The sequence below is a fragment of the Schistocerca cancellata genome, chromosome 10 (assembly GCF_023864275.1).
Source record: "Schistocerca cancellata isolate TAMUIC-IGC-003103 chromosome 10, iqSchCanc2.1, whole genome shotgun sequence".
Classification (NCBI taxonomy): Eukaryota; Metazoa; Arthropoda; class Insecta; order Orthoptera; family Acrididae; genus Schistocerca; species Schistocerca cancellata.
Window position 1 is genome coordinate 88,109,036 of NC_064635.1, and position 16,496 is coordinate 88,125,531.

At 38.6% G+C, this 16,496-nt stretch overlaps 1 protein-coding gene across 2 annotated transcripts in view; it reads right to left on the reverse strand.

The window, feature by feature from the left end:
- LOC126106662 (acyl-CoA:lysophosphatidylglycerol acyltransferase 1-like) overlaps positions 1-16,496 on the reverse strand; it is a 67,450-nt gene that overhangs the window by 15,437 nt on the left and 35,517 nt on the right. For both annotated transcript variants that reach the window (XM_049913027.1, XM_049913028.1), the window contains exons 6-7: positions 7,168-7,388; positions 1,800-1,945 (exon numbers count right to left, since the gene is read on the reverse strand). In XM_049913027.1, coding sequence (XP_049768984.1) covers positions 1,800-1,945; positions 7,168-7,388 — 367 coding nt within the window. The remainder of the gene's footprint in view (positions 1-1,799; positions 1,946-7,167; positions 7,389-16,496) is intronic.

Genomic DNA, 16,496 nt, shown 5'->3' on the forward strand with positions numbered 1-16,496 from the left:
GCGATTCAAACTCAAAGTTCCTGGGACAGTGTAATTGAGGAATCTTTCGAAATAAAGATGCTGGAAAATCTAATAAACACAAATAGAAGTTTCAATTTAAACAATATTTGCATTCCAGCACTTTATTTATATGTCCACCAGAACTGGGAACCACTGACAGTTAATGTTTTATTTCATGGATTATCAGCGCGAGTTCTGAAAAACAGATGAACCTTAAAAGGCGTAGTGTGTGTCAGAAGTTGAGTTCACAATGAGCTATAAACAGCATGCGAGACCGACAATAGTTTGTTGTGTGGCTAGAATCCAAGCATAGTGTACACATAATACCACAACTCACAGCATGTGAATAAAACATGTCGGATGTTCACATATTGGGCATACAATGGAAACAGCGACTTGGCTGAACACCTGTAACTATGCCATACATTTTTCCATGCTGTTTTCATCCGGGAATTTCCATTTTTGTAAACAAGTTTGTCACAAAAAAGGAAACCTAACCTACAGTTTTTTTAAAAATAAAATTTATTCCACACACACAATAAATTGACATTAAGTTCCCAAAATTGCACTCCATCAACAAGAAAAATGATTCTTCTTCTTCTTCTTTCATATATATGTTCTATACTGACATTTCCTCAAAACCAAATTTGCTTTTGTTTCACTAGTCCACTACTCCCATTTTGCTATTTTTTTCCAAATTAACTATTTTATCCAACATTAAAATAATCTGATCTATTTTTTTTTACACGGAGATACTGTGTTTCCCTGAACATAATATTACTTGCAACTTGATACTCAAACATGTGCAAATATAGTACGAAACAATTTTGTCTTTAGGTTTACTATTCATACTGCTTGCATGCATAACAATGGGGAAGCCAGATGTTACATGTAGGAAATTAGAGAAACCTTTGCAGAAAAGAGAAGCAGTTGTACGAATATCAAGAGCCCACATAACAAGCCCATACAACACAAAGAAAGGAAGACTGAAAGGTGGAAGGAGTATATAGTAACAAAGGAAATAAATCTGAAAGGCAATACTCTGGAAAGGAAAGAGGAAGTATATGAAAGTGTGATGAACAGTATTGGACCCCACACCATTTTCTTCGGGTACGCTCAAAGTATGACGATGCTGACTGGAATACACCTTTTTCTAGAAAAATTCTGGAGATAGCAAGGATACAATACAGGTATCAAAAGTTAATCTACAACGATTATCAATAAAAGCAAAATAAAGGTATTGGAAGTTTATTGAATTAAATAAGGTGATGCTTAGGAAACTAGACAATGAAGGAGATGACTACAGGACAACTTTTCTGAAAAATTTATTTGGAGGTAGCCTTGTATGGCAGTGCAACATGGGCAATAAATGATTCTGACAAGAAGAGGATAAACGGCTTTGAGATGTGTTGCTGCAGAAGAATGCTGAAGATTGGGGGACCGGGTAGAATGTATAACTAACGAAAAGGTGCTGTATCGAATTGGGGAGAAAATAATGTTATGGCTCAACTTGACTAAGGCATCAATGAGGCATATATGTGTTGATGGGGGGGGGGACTGTGTGTGTAGAGGGGGAGGACTGTAAAGACCAAGATGTGACTACAGCAAACAGGTCCAAATGGATGTTGGCAGCAGTAGTTGCGCTGACGTGAAATGACTTACACGGGACAGACTTTATGGAGACCTGTATCAAACCAATCTTCAGACTACGAATCATAACAAAAAGAACTGTTTTACTAAGTTAAGAAATATGGTTGACAAAGTGCTGGAGCAAATACTCAGTAAAAACCAAGACTTACCTCACTGCAACGAAACAATCTGTAAAACATAAATGTTTTACAAGGTTTTCGATACCCAGTTATAATGTCACTCAAGTCCAATGGCTTGCCTTCAGGATATGCAATTGTGATATCCAGCACCCAATTCAGCTTTCCACTAGTGTTCCCTTAAGCAATAAGAAAGGCACATATTAATTCAATATAAAGTTCTGAATAAATTACTGTAAGTATTAACAATATTAAATGTTTAACATATGACAGTACCACAAATATAACGGAACTTAACACCACAACTAGAAGCATGCTTTGAAGATTTAAAACTGGTGTCCTTCCTATGGGTAATGATGCGATAAGCTTTTTGAGGCTTATGTGAAGCAAATCATGTCCATTACTTTTTTAGTTCTAAATGTAATTTGCATTTGATGGATAATAAAGATATAAATTTATACATAACAACACTTTACTTAAGGAAACAACCTTTAAGATTCAGTAAAACCATGTGTTGTCAAAACTTAACATGTTTCAGGACTGATATACTCCGTCCCCATTTTGAAGTCTTATTTTTCTTCTTTCGCAATTTTGTTTAGGAAATACTGTAATTCAGAACTATTCTTGTCTGCAGACACAGCATTCAAATTTTACAAAGGATTGCTTTCAAAAATCCAGTATTATTATTTTGCAGCCATGGATTTTCTGTCTCTAAATACGAATATTATAGCTGGAAAGATGTTTGTTAATGAAATGTCTAAAATATAGGATACTGTGTCTATAACAGTCTTGGAGGGCTCGATTGGATAAGAATGTTAATGCTACTTCGAGAATGAACAGTCAATAGTCAAGATACAAGAACTTCATCGCTGAATATATTGGAGTGTAACCTATGGTTACTGTCTATATTACTATTATTAAAAATGTAAGTCACCAGTATTTTAACCTTTTGTAAAACCTTAACTATATGAGTGGCCAGTGGAGCTGTTCAAGATAAGTCACTGATGAACAATGGTAATTCAATAACAAATCTTTACAGCCGTAATCATATTCTACTGCTACATCATACTCTGCAAGTCACCTAATGATGTGTGGCAGAGGATACTTCTGGTACCACTAACTGATCCCTCTTTCCCTGCTCCTATCGCGAATGGCGCACTGGAAGAGTGATTGTCAGAAAGCATATGTACTCTATCTAATTTTTGACCTATTTTTTTTTCCATTGTGGTCATTTCACGAGAGTAATATGTTGTCCTACTCTTCCCGGGAAGTGTTCTCTCAAAATTTCAATAGTAAACCTCTTCATGATGTACAATGCCTCTCTTTTAATGTATGCCACTGGAGTTTATTAAACATCTCTGTAATGCTCTCACACTGTCCAAACGATATGGTGATGAAACCACCCTACTATCTTCTCTACCTCATGTATCAGTCCTACCTGGTAAGGATCCCAGATTTATAAACAACACCCAGGAATCAGTCAAACAAGTGCCATGTAAGCCACTTCTTTTGTGGACAATTTACATTTCCTTCACACTCTTCATACGAATCTCAGTCTGGCATCCCCTTTTCCTACTATTTGTTTTATGTGGTCATTCCACTTAAGGTTGCTCTGGATAGTTATGCCTGGTTACAGTAGATACTGTTTCCAACAATTTGTCATCAATAGTGTAGTTGTACAGTAGTAGATTTCTTTTTTTACCTACGCATAATATGTTATTCATGTCCAGGGTCAACTGCCAGAGCCTGCACAATGCATCAACCCTCTGTATGTCATTCTGCAAAATGATACTCTCTTATGGTATTGCTACTTTATTATTGTCAACTGCCCATTGCAAACCGTCTTAAAGAGCTCCGGATGCTTTCTACTACATCATTTATTTACAATATGAACAGTAATGGTCTAGCACACTGCATTGTGGTACTCTGAAAATTACCTTTACATCTGTCAATTTTGATCCATTAAGAGAGACGTGTCAAGTTTGATCTGCAAGAAGTCTCGAATCAAGTCGCAAATGTGGTTCGATACTCGATAAGCTCATTATTTTTTTTCGCTAACTGGCACAGTGGGACGCTGTAAAATGCCTTTCTGTAGTCAAGGAACACAGCATCAACCTGACTGCCAGTGTCTACATCAGTATGGATCTCAAGGAGAAACAGAGAGCCAAGTTTCGCAAGATCTACGGCATTCAGTCATGTGCTGTAAAATTGCCACAAATTATAATGTACTCAGTTACAAGAAAATCAGAACAAGCACTGTAAATTGTCATTCACGTAAATATGTCAACTTGTGAAGGATTTGTAGATTACTGACCCAATTTTGTGGCAATTAAAGGAAAATGTGAGCTGCAAGCTGACCAATATATAGGGCTACTACAAATGATCCATTCTTTTCAAAGCTCTATATTTTCCAAAGCATTACAAGTACAAGTATAACTCTTGCATGCATAGACCCATTACCACACAGAGTCTGCATTGCACCCACCAGTTGGTGTCAGTGCAGTGCCTTGACAAAATGATGGCAAAGTAAAAAGAGATTTTTTGTCTGTTGGAATATGAGGGGCGTTTGAAAAGTCCATGCAAATTTCGAGAGATGGCACCACTGGCGCGTATTTAAGATATGTTTAGTTAGTAGCATCTTTGGAAAGAACGCACACCAAATTTCAGCCATATTGGTCTATTTCTTTGTGTTTGGCATTCGTGTGAATCAAGGAAGTCGAGTGATTGTCATAAAATGGACGAAAAAGAATTGCATGTGATGATTAAACATTACTTTATGAAAGGCAAAATGCCTCAGGAGACTAAAGAGAAGCTTGATAGACATTACGGTGACTCTGCACTTTCAATTAGAACAGTTTATAAGTGGTTTCAAAATTTTCGGAGTGGCCATATGGGCACATGTGATGCTGAACGTTCTGGATGCCCTGTGGAGGGTACGACTCCAGAAATCATTGATAAAATTCATGATATGGTGATGGATGACAGAAGAGTTAAGGTGCATGAGATAGCTAGTGCTGTGGGCATCTCAAATGAATGGGTACGTAATATTTTGCATACACATTTGGACATGAGAAAGCTATTCACAAGATGGATTCTGCGATTGCTCACACTTGACCAAAAATGGAATTGTGTGAATTGTTGCAAGGATTGTTTGCAGCTGCTCAGGAAGAATCCGCAGGACTTTAAGCATCATTTTGTCACTGGGGGTGAAACATGGATACATTACTATACTCCTGAGACCAAACAACAATCTAAACAATGGGTTGCCAAGGGAGAATCAGCAACAAAAAAGGCGAAGACCATTCCTTCGGCCGGAAAGGTTATGGCGACTGTTTTTTGGGATTTGCAAGGGATAATCCTCATCGACTATCTGAAAAAGGGTAAAACTATTACAGATGCATATTATTCATCGTTATTGGACCATTTGAAAACAAGGCTGCAAGAAAAACGCCAGCGATTGGACTGCAAAACTCCTTTTCCATTACAACAACGCACCAGAACACACCTCAGCAGTTGTGGTCACAAAATTAATGGAAATAGGATTACAACTGATTTCACATCCCCCTATTCTCCAGACTTGGCTCCCTCAACTATTATTTGTTCCCCAATTTGAAGAAATGGTTGGTGGGGCAAAGAGTTTATTCAAAGGAGGTGATGATTGCAGTAACTAATAGCTATTTTGTAAACTTGTACAATTCCTATTATTCAGAATGGATCAACAAATTAGAAAAGCGTTGGACAAAGTGTATAAGAAAACTATGTTGAAAAATAAAAAAGGTTTACCCCAAACACGTAAGTAGTTTTCATTTTTGCATGGACTTTTCAAACGCCCCTCGTATGTGAGATGTTTACCTGTTATGACAGTGCAGCATGCATTCAAAAGGAATTATAGAATAGAACAGCCAAATAAGCAGAGGATTGTACATTGGTACTGACAATTTACAGACACTAGTTTTGTCTGTAAACACAAAAGAACTAACAGCAGTCTGTGCAAGCCACAAATTTGGAATACTGCAGCAAGCTGAGTGGAAGATTTTGTAATGGCAAGTACTTTTCAAACCATACACCTGCAGGCCATGCAACAATTAAAATCAGAAGATTATGGCCAGCACCTTCAATTTTGCATCACCCTGTAGGAAGCACTTGAGGATACTCCAAGATGATATTCAGCAATGGAACAACCTTCCATTTAGCTGGAAAGATAAATCACCACAATGTGAGTGTGAGGCAAGAAATTGTGGTGCATAAACGAGATTTGCCAAAGGTTAATGTTTTCTGAGGAATGTCACACATGAAGTTGGACATGTTATTTTTCTTCTGTTTCCGCAACTAACTGGTGAGTCTGAGAATTCAATCTTCGAACAAGATGAGGCACCTCGTCCCCCTCATTCGAGCATAAATGTTTGTTGCTACCTGAATGACGAACTTCTGTTGGGTTGGGCGCCACTGTGAAGATGATGTGGCTCTATTCCTTTGGCTACCCAGGTTGCATGACCAAATGCCTTGTGACTTTTTCCTTCAGGGGATACAGTAAGGACTATCTCTACATACCCCCACTGTCAAGAACACTGGAATAACTCAAACAATGCATCAATACTGCTGTGATGACTGCTGACAGGATATTGCTACATACTGTATGGAACAAACTTTACTACCACTTGGACATGTGTCATAGCATCAGTCATACTAGTACATGTAATACACCGAAAAATATAGAGCTTTATAAATGAATGTATCATTTGTAGTAGCCACGTATGTCAGTGCGAATGTAATATATATCAAGTAATTTTAATATATAGGCATCATCACACCGGTTATTTCTATGTTGACAGTGTCTGTTCCTTCAGACATGCAATACAGACACGGGGAAAACAGAGACACTGTAACCATCAAAGATGTACCCACGTCTCAACGGGTTAAAATGTTAAAATGGGGACATAGTATTTGTCTCTCTGTGGGAATCAGGAATTGCGCAAGCATAATGGCTTTGACTACCAGACACATGGAAGGGAAGTATGGAGATGTGTTCAGATAGCTGAAGTGGTTAGGGTGACCTCTCGTGGTAAGCAAGAAACCCACATTCGAGTCCCAGTCTGCTACAAATTATCACGTGTCGTAAACAGCTAACAACAATGCATTGTTTCAGAATGTTAATCTATTTTGTAAGACACTGTAAGTTCACAATCTTACAATCATAACAACACAGTAACATGTTATAAAAATATTGGTAGCGCCGATCATTAGTAGGGTTAATAGGAATGTTATAATGCAAGGGAAATCAAAAGTCAAAATCAGTCCGTTAGAGTTAAGGCTGTAAACAAGCTCTTTAATGTGTGTCCTCATTTGCTGTATCCCACAGAGCAAGGCTTGTTAATCAGATTCCACAGAAGCATTAGCTCACCTTCTGACGATGTCTGCAATGCAGCCAGAATTTCAGCAGGGTCAGAAGTAACTTTAGCCATTACATCATTCTCTACAGAGTTGGGTATATCTGATTTCTTTTCACTTTGGCGTACACTCGCACTCTCCACTGGACCCACCACGTCGATGATTGTTTGGAGGGCGCCCACTCGGGGCAGCGACACGTGTTGGAGGACGGGCAGGTTATTTTTCAGAGCGTACCTGAAATTTATATGCACGAAAGTGAAGATCTCTGTTAGAATTATACATATGGATTCAAAAGCAAAACCACATTATAGGACTCTGAAAAATGAGAAATTAATTGTTTCTCTTATAATTAGGCTGACAATTACAACAACATTTAATACTTATTTGTTAACTTGGAAAAGCAGTGGTTTCTGTTATTGTCTTCTGTCCGAGGTCTGGTTTGATTTAGCTATATATGCTAGTCTATCTTGTAAAAGCTTAATCATTTCTCAATAGCTACTACAACCTACATGCTTTTGAATATTCTCACTGTATCCAAGCCTTGGTCCTTATCTACAATTTTAACTCCCCACCCCCCCTTCCAGCCCCCTCCCCCAAACACGCTTCCCTCCACTGCCAAATTGACAATTCCTTGATAACTCACGGTATGTGCTATCAATCAATTGCTTCCTTTAGCCAAGTTTTGTGATAAATCCCCCCCCCCCCCATTCACAAACCTGATTCACCACCTCTTAATTTTTTACATAATCTATTCACCTAACCTTCAGCATTCTTTGATCTGCCCACCTAATCTTCAGCATTCTTCTGTAAAACAAAAAATTTCAAAAACTTCTGTTCTCTTCTTGTCTGCAGTATTTACTGCCTATGTTTCTATTTCATACAAGGCACTGCTCCAGACAAATAGCTTTAGCAAAGGTTTCCTTACATTTCAATTTATATTCAATGATAAAATATTTTATCTTCTTCGTCCGCATCTCGTGATCGTGCGGTAGCGTTCTCGCTTCCCGCGCCCAGGTTCGATTCCCGGCGGGGTCAGGGATTTTCTCTGCCTTGTGATGACTGGGTGTTGTGTGATGCCCTTAGGTTAGTTAGGTTTACGTAGTTCTAAGTTCTAGGGGACTGATGACCACAGATGTTAAGTCCTATAGTGCTCAGAGCCATTTGAATTTTTTTATCTTCTTCAGGAAAGGCTTTTCTTGCTACTCCCAGTCTGTATTTGTATATCACCTGTACTTCTACCATTTTCACTTATTTTACTGATCAGACAGAATAACTCACCTACTATTTTCAGTGTCTCATTTACTAATCCAGTTCCTTAAGCATTACCTTATTTAATTCGACAACTTTCCAATACTGTTATTTTACTTTTGTTGATATACATCTTACAATTTCTTCTCAAGACACGATCAATTCCGTTCAACTTATCTTTCAAGGTCTTTGCCTTCCTAAACTGCTGTTGCAAAAATAAGATCAGCAGTTTTATACAATGCTCCTCTTGGTCAGCGAGCAGGCCTGGTTTGCTTATGTTGTGTGCAACTAGTTGTTAGTTCTGTGCACGGATTTCCCACTCCATGAGTTGTCTGACTGAATGTTCATGTTTATGTTCATTCAGTCGTCATGCACACTTTTATTATTTGTTTCTGTGATTCTAGGGCTAGTGTATTGTCCTGCCTGCTCTGTGTGATTTTGAAGTAACTTGTCTTAATCTGCTGGCCAGCAATCTCTCTCAAAAAATTTGCCATGGTTAAATGTTGCTATAGTTATGTAATGTGCCCAGTTGTCATGCATAACTATGGCCTATGCCTGACCTCCTTTTTCTTTTTTAAAACTGTGTTCGTTTGAAAATTCTTACGTAAGAAAACCACCTGTTTCTAAATTTTAATATTTGTTTTTACAATATTTTAGAAGTTGATGGGATCTCTGGTATCTTTATTATCCAGACCCCCCTTAAGCATGTTGTGAGCTCTGGCTACTTGTAAAACCCTAGCGAGTTGTTTATTGTAATCCTTCCTAGAAGAAATTACAGTTCTCTTTCTGTATTTCCCTGGTAGCGGAGCTTACTTCCTAGGGCATACCAACTTATCGCAATCACGGTTACACCATAACTTTACTACTAGTATAATCCAATCAGATGCTTGTCTATCTTATTTGTTAATAGCAGTTACTAAGTTGCTGGGAGAGAGTTCTGTGTCGGCAGCTTCTTGCCACATGGACCTGGCTTGCCTGGTGTGCACAGCTCTTGAGCATTAACTAGTGCAGCTTGCTATTTATTTGCAGTAGCGCATTCTGGCTGGCTGTGCTCAAGCTGAGTTTCTTATGTTATCTGACTTGCATTGTAAACAAAATTTTGTCATCCGCTAAGAGCCCTTTGATTAACTGCCTTCACACAAGAAATTTTTCCTGTAATGTTTGAAATGTATTGTATCCTTGTTCTAAGTCTTATTGTAAATTTTTTGGTGTAAACCTCTTGGAGATCTGCCTAATGTCTTGAAGAAATTAATATAGAACTATTCTAATTGTTTTAATTTTCTTGTTTATTTAGAATTGTTTAATTCAAAAATTTTAAAAAGGCCAATATTGCTAAGGACTTATTTCTTGAATTTTATTATTATTATTATTATTATTATTATTATTATTATTATTATTATTATTATTATAGTAATTCAACTGCTGTCTCACTCACCATTTTGAATGCTTTCATTTTTCTAATGGCAAATTAACTTCAATTTTCCTACATGTTTTTCAAATGGGACCTGCTGTTAAAAAAAAAAAAAAAAAAAAAAAATGTTGTTGTCCAAGGATAAGTGATGTTAGTTAACACTAGAAGTACTAGACTTCACTGTACCTCTTGAAGTACCATGTGGGTCATCTTTGACATGAAGTAGGAAACCACCTTTTTATTGATATCTGAGTTAACAATACGTCCAGGAAGATTCTAAACTGTAACCGAAGGATAATTTGATCTCTAAAATGAATACTGAACTGTCATAAATAAATTTTCAGGAGTAAACTTTTCTTTTTATTTTAAATTTAACAGAATAAATTGCACGAACTTTTGTTAATCATCATTAAAACAAGTAAATAAAACAATGTTACACATTTTTTCTTTATAAAAAGATCACCACAGCAGCAAAACATACTGTTTATTGAGAGTTCTAAAACTACTTTTACAGACAAATGAGGTAAGTACCGAGTATTTATAAAAGATTCTAAAATTAAGCATGTGACTAAAATGCTCCGAGTGTTTTCTTGCTTGTTGCACTCAAAAAACAAAAACATCAGAACTAACAATTTCACCTTAGAATTCAAAATATTTGGAAATATTTACGGACAATGGAGTGGACAGAACTGTCTAAGCTTATGTTTGATACGAGGGCACTGGTGCAGAGAACTCGACAAACCTTCGTGAGTAAAAAATGACCCGTGTGGTACTCCTAGTGTTAAAGGCGCCTGGTCCTCCCACATCAGTTCCTTCCAGACCATTTCCTTCGGCATCTTTGGGACCATTCATGCCACCCTTCTCTGTATGCATTCATTACCACCGTTTGTCCTATTTGATACAGTACCCACACACCTGAGCAATATTCTAGAACAGGTTGAACGAGTGATTTGTAAGCACTCTCCTTTGTAAACTGATCACACTTCGCAGTATTCTACCAATAAACTGAATTTTACCACCTGCTTTACCCACAACTGAGCCTGTGTGATCCTTCCATTTCATACCCCTACAAAGTGCTACACCAAGTGTTTGTATGAGTTGGCCGATTCCAACAGTGACTTGATGATATTATAATCATAGATTACTTCATTTTTTCATTTTGCAAAGTGCAAAATTTTACATTTCTGAACATTTAAAGCAAGGTGCCAATCTCTGCACCACTTTCAAAGCTTATCAAGTTCTGACTGAATATTTATGCAACTTCTTTCAGACAGTACTTCATTATAGATAACTGCATTATCTCCAAAAAGCCTGATGTTAGCATTAATACTGTCTGCAAGGTCATTACTATACAACATGAACAGCAAAGGTCATAACACTATTCCCTGGGGCACACCCAAAGTTATTTCTACATTTGATGATGACTATGCATAAAAGATAAGATGCTGTATCCTCCCTACCAAAAAGTCCTCAACCCAGCCACAAATTTCAATTGATAGCCCGTATGATTGTATTTTTGGCAATAAATGTAGGTGTGGTACTGAGTCAAATGCTTTTCAGAAATCAAGAGATACTGCATCTACCTGACTGGCTGGTTCCAAAGCTTTCAGCATGTCACGTAAGGACAGTGCATGTTGGCTTTTTGACACAACCACTTTTTATGATGCAGTCTTAACCAGTGTCAGCTCACAATGGCTACCTTCAGATGCTACAGGGAGAGCATTTGTTGAACAAACATTGTAAAAGCATGAATGTTTGTTCACCAAATGCAACTAATGATATCCAGTGATGGCCACTTGTGCCTAAATCAATAATAAAAATGTTATAAAAAGTGACTGTGAAAAAATAAACCAAGCTATAAATGAAGGCAATGCTCATTGTGTTTTTCAGTTCTAGTGGCATCATCCACCACAAGTTTGTACTTTGGTGACGTAACGACAGCATTGCCTTTTATGTGGAAGCACTCAAAAGGCAGAAACGTCGTCGTACACATGATGCCACACCTTGCCAGTCCAAGAAAGCTTCATCAAGACAATGTGTACAGCCACACTGCCTCCTCAGCGAGAGACTGTCTGGTCACAAATGATGTGGCACTGCTGCTCTGGTGGCCCCTCTAAAGTACTGACCTCATTCCAGCAGAGTCGACCTCACTCTGTCTCCCCCCCCCCCCCCCTGCCCTCCCACCCCACACTGACATCATCTAAAGAGCACATTTTTTGGGGTCACTGACAGCAAGAAAGCTGCTGTTACACGTGCTCTCAAGAACATTCCAACACAAGCCTTCCAGAATACCTACAAATCTCAGAAAACTCGCAGGCAGAAAATATTGTATCATGAGGGCCCCATTCTGAAGAATTTTAATGTGGCGCACCATTCTCAAAAATAAAATAGTTTTTATAGACTAAGTGATATTACTCCCCGGACAAACCTTATAATTCATATTATAACTAATAATTATGTCAGATGTACAGACAATTATGAGCTTGTGCACATACAATGTAGCAATGAAGAAAACATACTTTATCAACCACTTTAAAAGTGAAACTTCAGCATCTCACTTCTCCTTCCCTAAACCCTTTTTACAACTTTCCCAAGTTTCCTTCCACTGACTTCTTATTCCTCTTACACTTTGATCTAGCTTCTTTTCTACTGCTGTAAACATTGCCATCTTATTTTTCCTTGACAACAACAAAACAGCAACAACACAAATCACTACCACCAATCAACTCAGTTTGTTGGCAAGATCATGAAGTTAGAGGTACTCAGGTTGAAATTACATTCACTAACTTACAGAAGACATTTGGTACATATACACACATTCATCTGTGTAACGAACTGCAAGCTCGATGACTGGATTCCAATTTCACAGTAAGCTGAACTCTGTGCCTCTTAATCTTCTGATGTGGAAATAGCTTTGACATTTGTCATCTTCAGCAGAAGACTTGGCTTGATGCAGCTCTCTACATCAATTCATCCCATGCAAGTCTCTTCATCTCTGCATAATTACTGTAACCTGTACACACTTAAATCCGTCTACCTATAGACAAGCCTTGGTCTCCCTCTGCAGTTTTCAAGCCCCCACTCGCCCTATTACTAAACCAAAATCCTACACACGTCTCAAAGAGGAGTTCTGCTGCCCACCTACCTAAAGAATATCCTTGTGCATCCTATTCCAATCCTACTCCCAATTCTATATACACGAACCGCTCAAACATATCACTTAAAGGTCACTCCCCAAGTGCGATACAGTTGGCAATATAACTAACAATTGAGGAATGTGAGGTGCTGTGTCTTCTGAACCAATAACAACACCACAACAAAAGCAGGTTACGGCGTCGAGGCTCACATGTTGCTGGCTTCTGTGTAAACATTGGATGTTAGTGCGTGACTGCCTGCTTTTGTGTTGTGTTACCACCTCGATTACAGTTTCTGTTTACGAAACAATGTCGCCAAAATGACGATGTTCACAAGTGACAATCCATTGCATCGTAGAGTGCCATTAAATAGTCAGGCTTACTGCTACAGAGGATGTGCGAGTTTTACAAGCAAGAAAAAGTATTTGTTTCCATTCATGAGCAGGCATCGATTTCTGCCGAAAAAGTTTTAGAGCGTACCTCGAAAACTCTACGACTCAGTCAAAGAACGGTTGTAAGGAAAGTGTGCTACTTCAAGGCCTACCAGATACTGAAGTAAATAGTGTGGAACAAAGCCCCTGTGTGAAATACAGTGTGTTTTTAAGTACTCCTGGAAAGAAAAAAAGCACCCTCATCCAGTTACAAATATTGATTTCTTTCCAATCTGACGCAATTTGTCGTCACATATACAGATACTATAGAAGAAAAGAATACCCCACAACAGCGAAGTTGCTAATTTCTTTAAAAGAAAGTGAACTTTGCCCCGGGGAGGGGGAATGTCATTTAAGATGGTATTAAAAAGTATAGGCTTCTGTTTTAAAAAGTTAGATGGAAGAAAACAGTTACTTGAAAAAGCTCGCGTCATTTCAGCTTGTAGCATTTTCTTACATAAAATTGTAGGAAAGGATAAATACTCAGTCATATGGTTAGACGAAACCTGGAGAACCAGTTGATAAATGCTGGACAAATGATACTCCAAATAGCAGCGGTCATCAGCCAACAGGAAGAGTATCCTGATTAATTGTGACCCATGCAGAATCTTCAAACGTCTCTGTGCCTGAAGGACTTAGTTTTTCGATTGAGAAAAACCGGTGACTATCAAGAGGATATGGAGATATGGACCACTCACAGTTTCTACAGTGGTTTAAAAAGTTGTTGCTTCAGTTTAGTGTTCCTACAGTGTTTGCGAAGGACATTGCACCGTACCATTCTTTGATTTTAAACAAAGCTCCCACCATTAGTGACAGTAAGGAAACTTTGACGCATTGTTTCCACATGAGACACACGCTGCTAACATGAGCATGACAAAACTGTTGTTACATTCGTTCGTAAAACAAAATAAGCCTGTGATGCTTAAATATGTTGTAGATGAAATTGCAAGTGAACAGTGTCACATGGTAATTAACCTACCGCCTCATCACTGCCATTTTAACCCAAGTGAATTGGTTTGGAATGATATCAAGATATATATCAGAAGTAACTACAAGAATTTTACAATAACAGAAGTGGAAAGACTGCTATGTGAAGGTCTTACTACTGTAGACACTACCTCATGGAGGAAGAAAGTAGACCACACCGCTAAACTCCTAAGAGAAGCTAAGACTATAGATGGAATCAAACGAAAACCAACAATTAAAGATTACTCTTGATGATGATGAAGACAATGATTGGCACCAATTCCAATGATAGTGAAGGAGAACTGGATGGACTGCGCCACTGACATCGGAAACTGGTGAGTGTAAATGTTGTTGTTGTTGTTGTTGTGGTCTTCAGTCCTGAGACTGTTAACAGAATTTATTCTTTCTCTCTGCAACTGAGTAGGCTTTGCATGTTTTGCTTTATTTCTTTCAACGAGTACGGATAGCATGTTCTTTGGTATGCTTAGGTTTACATTATTATATGATATTTTATATGCAGCTATTACAGTAACAATTTGGAATGACTTTTCATAGATACTGCATTAACTTTGGGTGTTTATATTTCCCGGCTTTGTTCCATCGTCGTTCTCTCCATTCTTAGAAAAACATACTTTGTTGTGCTTACATATAAACGTTGGTTGTAGCTTACATTTTCAAAATGTACTTCGGAGCTGTGGCTGTGTGCAATGGCAGCTATTGCAACCTCACAATCGCAGTATAGCCAACGATACGCAAGCTGCCAAGTGACATGTTTCACCAGACCAGGTATACATCTCACCGATCATTCCCTTGCGGTTAGCCTAAGTGCAAGATCTGCCCACATGCCCACCCCGTCACCACCAACTGCAGTCCACTCCAGGCATTTACCATCTAATTGAAAAGGCATTGCTAAATGTGAAAGCAGCCATGTTATGTATCAGCTACGCTGCAATTACTATGCAGCGTTCTATGTGGGCTTGACAAGTAACCAACTGTCTGCTTGCACAAATCTCCACTGCCGAAGTAAGGCAAATGGCAAAGTTGACCATCTGGTTGGTGAACTTGTTGTGCACCACAACTCTAATGGCTTCAACAGCTGCTTCACTACGTGAGTTATTTGGATACTCCCCTTCCCACACTAATTTTCTCTGAACTACACATGTGAGTATTGTCTTGCCAGCATTCTCTGTGGTCTTGCAGTTCCCCCGTCCCAAATCTCTACTAACCTGTTCCCTCTGCCTCACCTTACCTTTCTCCTTCTCTCATGTCCACATAACACCTCCACCATCCGGATCATGCACAGTCTTCTCCTCGTACTCTTTCCCTCCTTCTATCTACCTTTTCAACCACTCTCCCTTCTCCCTATCTTCCCTTTCTCCCTCTTCTCCTCCTCCTTTCTCTCTCCCTCTTCCTACATATCTTTTTGCTTTACCCTCTGTAATCCTTTCGCCCATCGTGTGGCCGTCGTATGTCAGGGGCCTGCCTCTTTGCCACTACTCCCTCCTTGCATTCTTCCCCCCCACCCCCCCCCCCCCCCTTTGCCACTTCCATCGCCTCATGCCATCGCCTTTATGGTAGTGTGCACGAACGTGTGTGCTTTTGCTAAAGAAAGAGCTAGTACTCGAAAGCTAGTGTGAATGTTGTTTACCGATATTTGTTTCTGTGCTCCACACATTCACCTGCTATAAATGAGTGGTTGCTTTTCCCTGATTTTACATATTGTTGAAATTCCCAAATTAATTATTCCTTAAAGCCTTGGGATGTGCCCATCAACAAACTCCTTCTCTTACTCCAGTTACACCATAAATTTATTTCTCCCTGATTCAATTCAGTACCAGCTCATTTGTTATGCACACTACCTATCTAATCTTCAGTATTCTTCTGTAGCACCACACTTCAAAAGCTTTTGTTCCCTTCCTGTCAGAACAGTTTATCATCCACATGTTACCTCCACACAAAGATACACACCAGAGCAATACCTTCAGAAAGGCTTCCCTTCACTTGAATTTCTATTCAATGGTAACAATTCTCTTGTTTTCAGAAACAACTTTCCTGCTATTGTTACTCTTGAGACTATATCCTCTTTTGCATAAAATCAGCCTCTGGACTGAAGACCACAGCACAACACATTGATACCATGTTTTTTATCTGT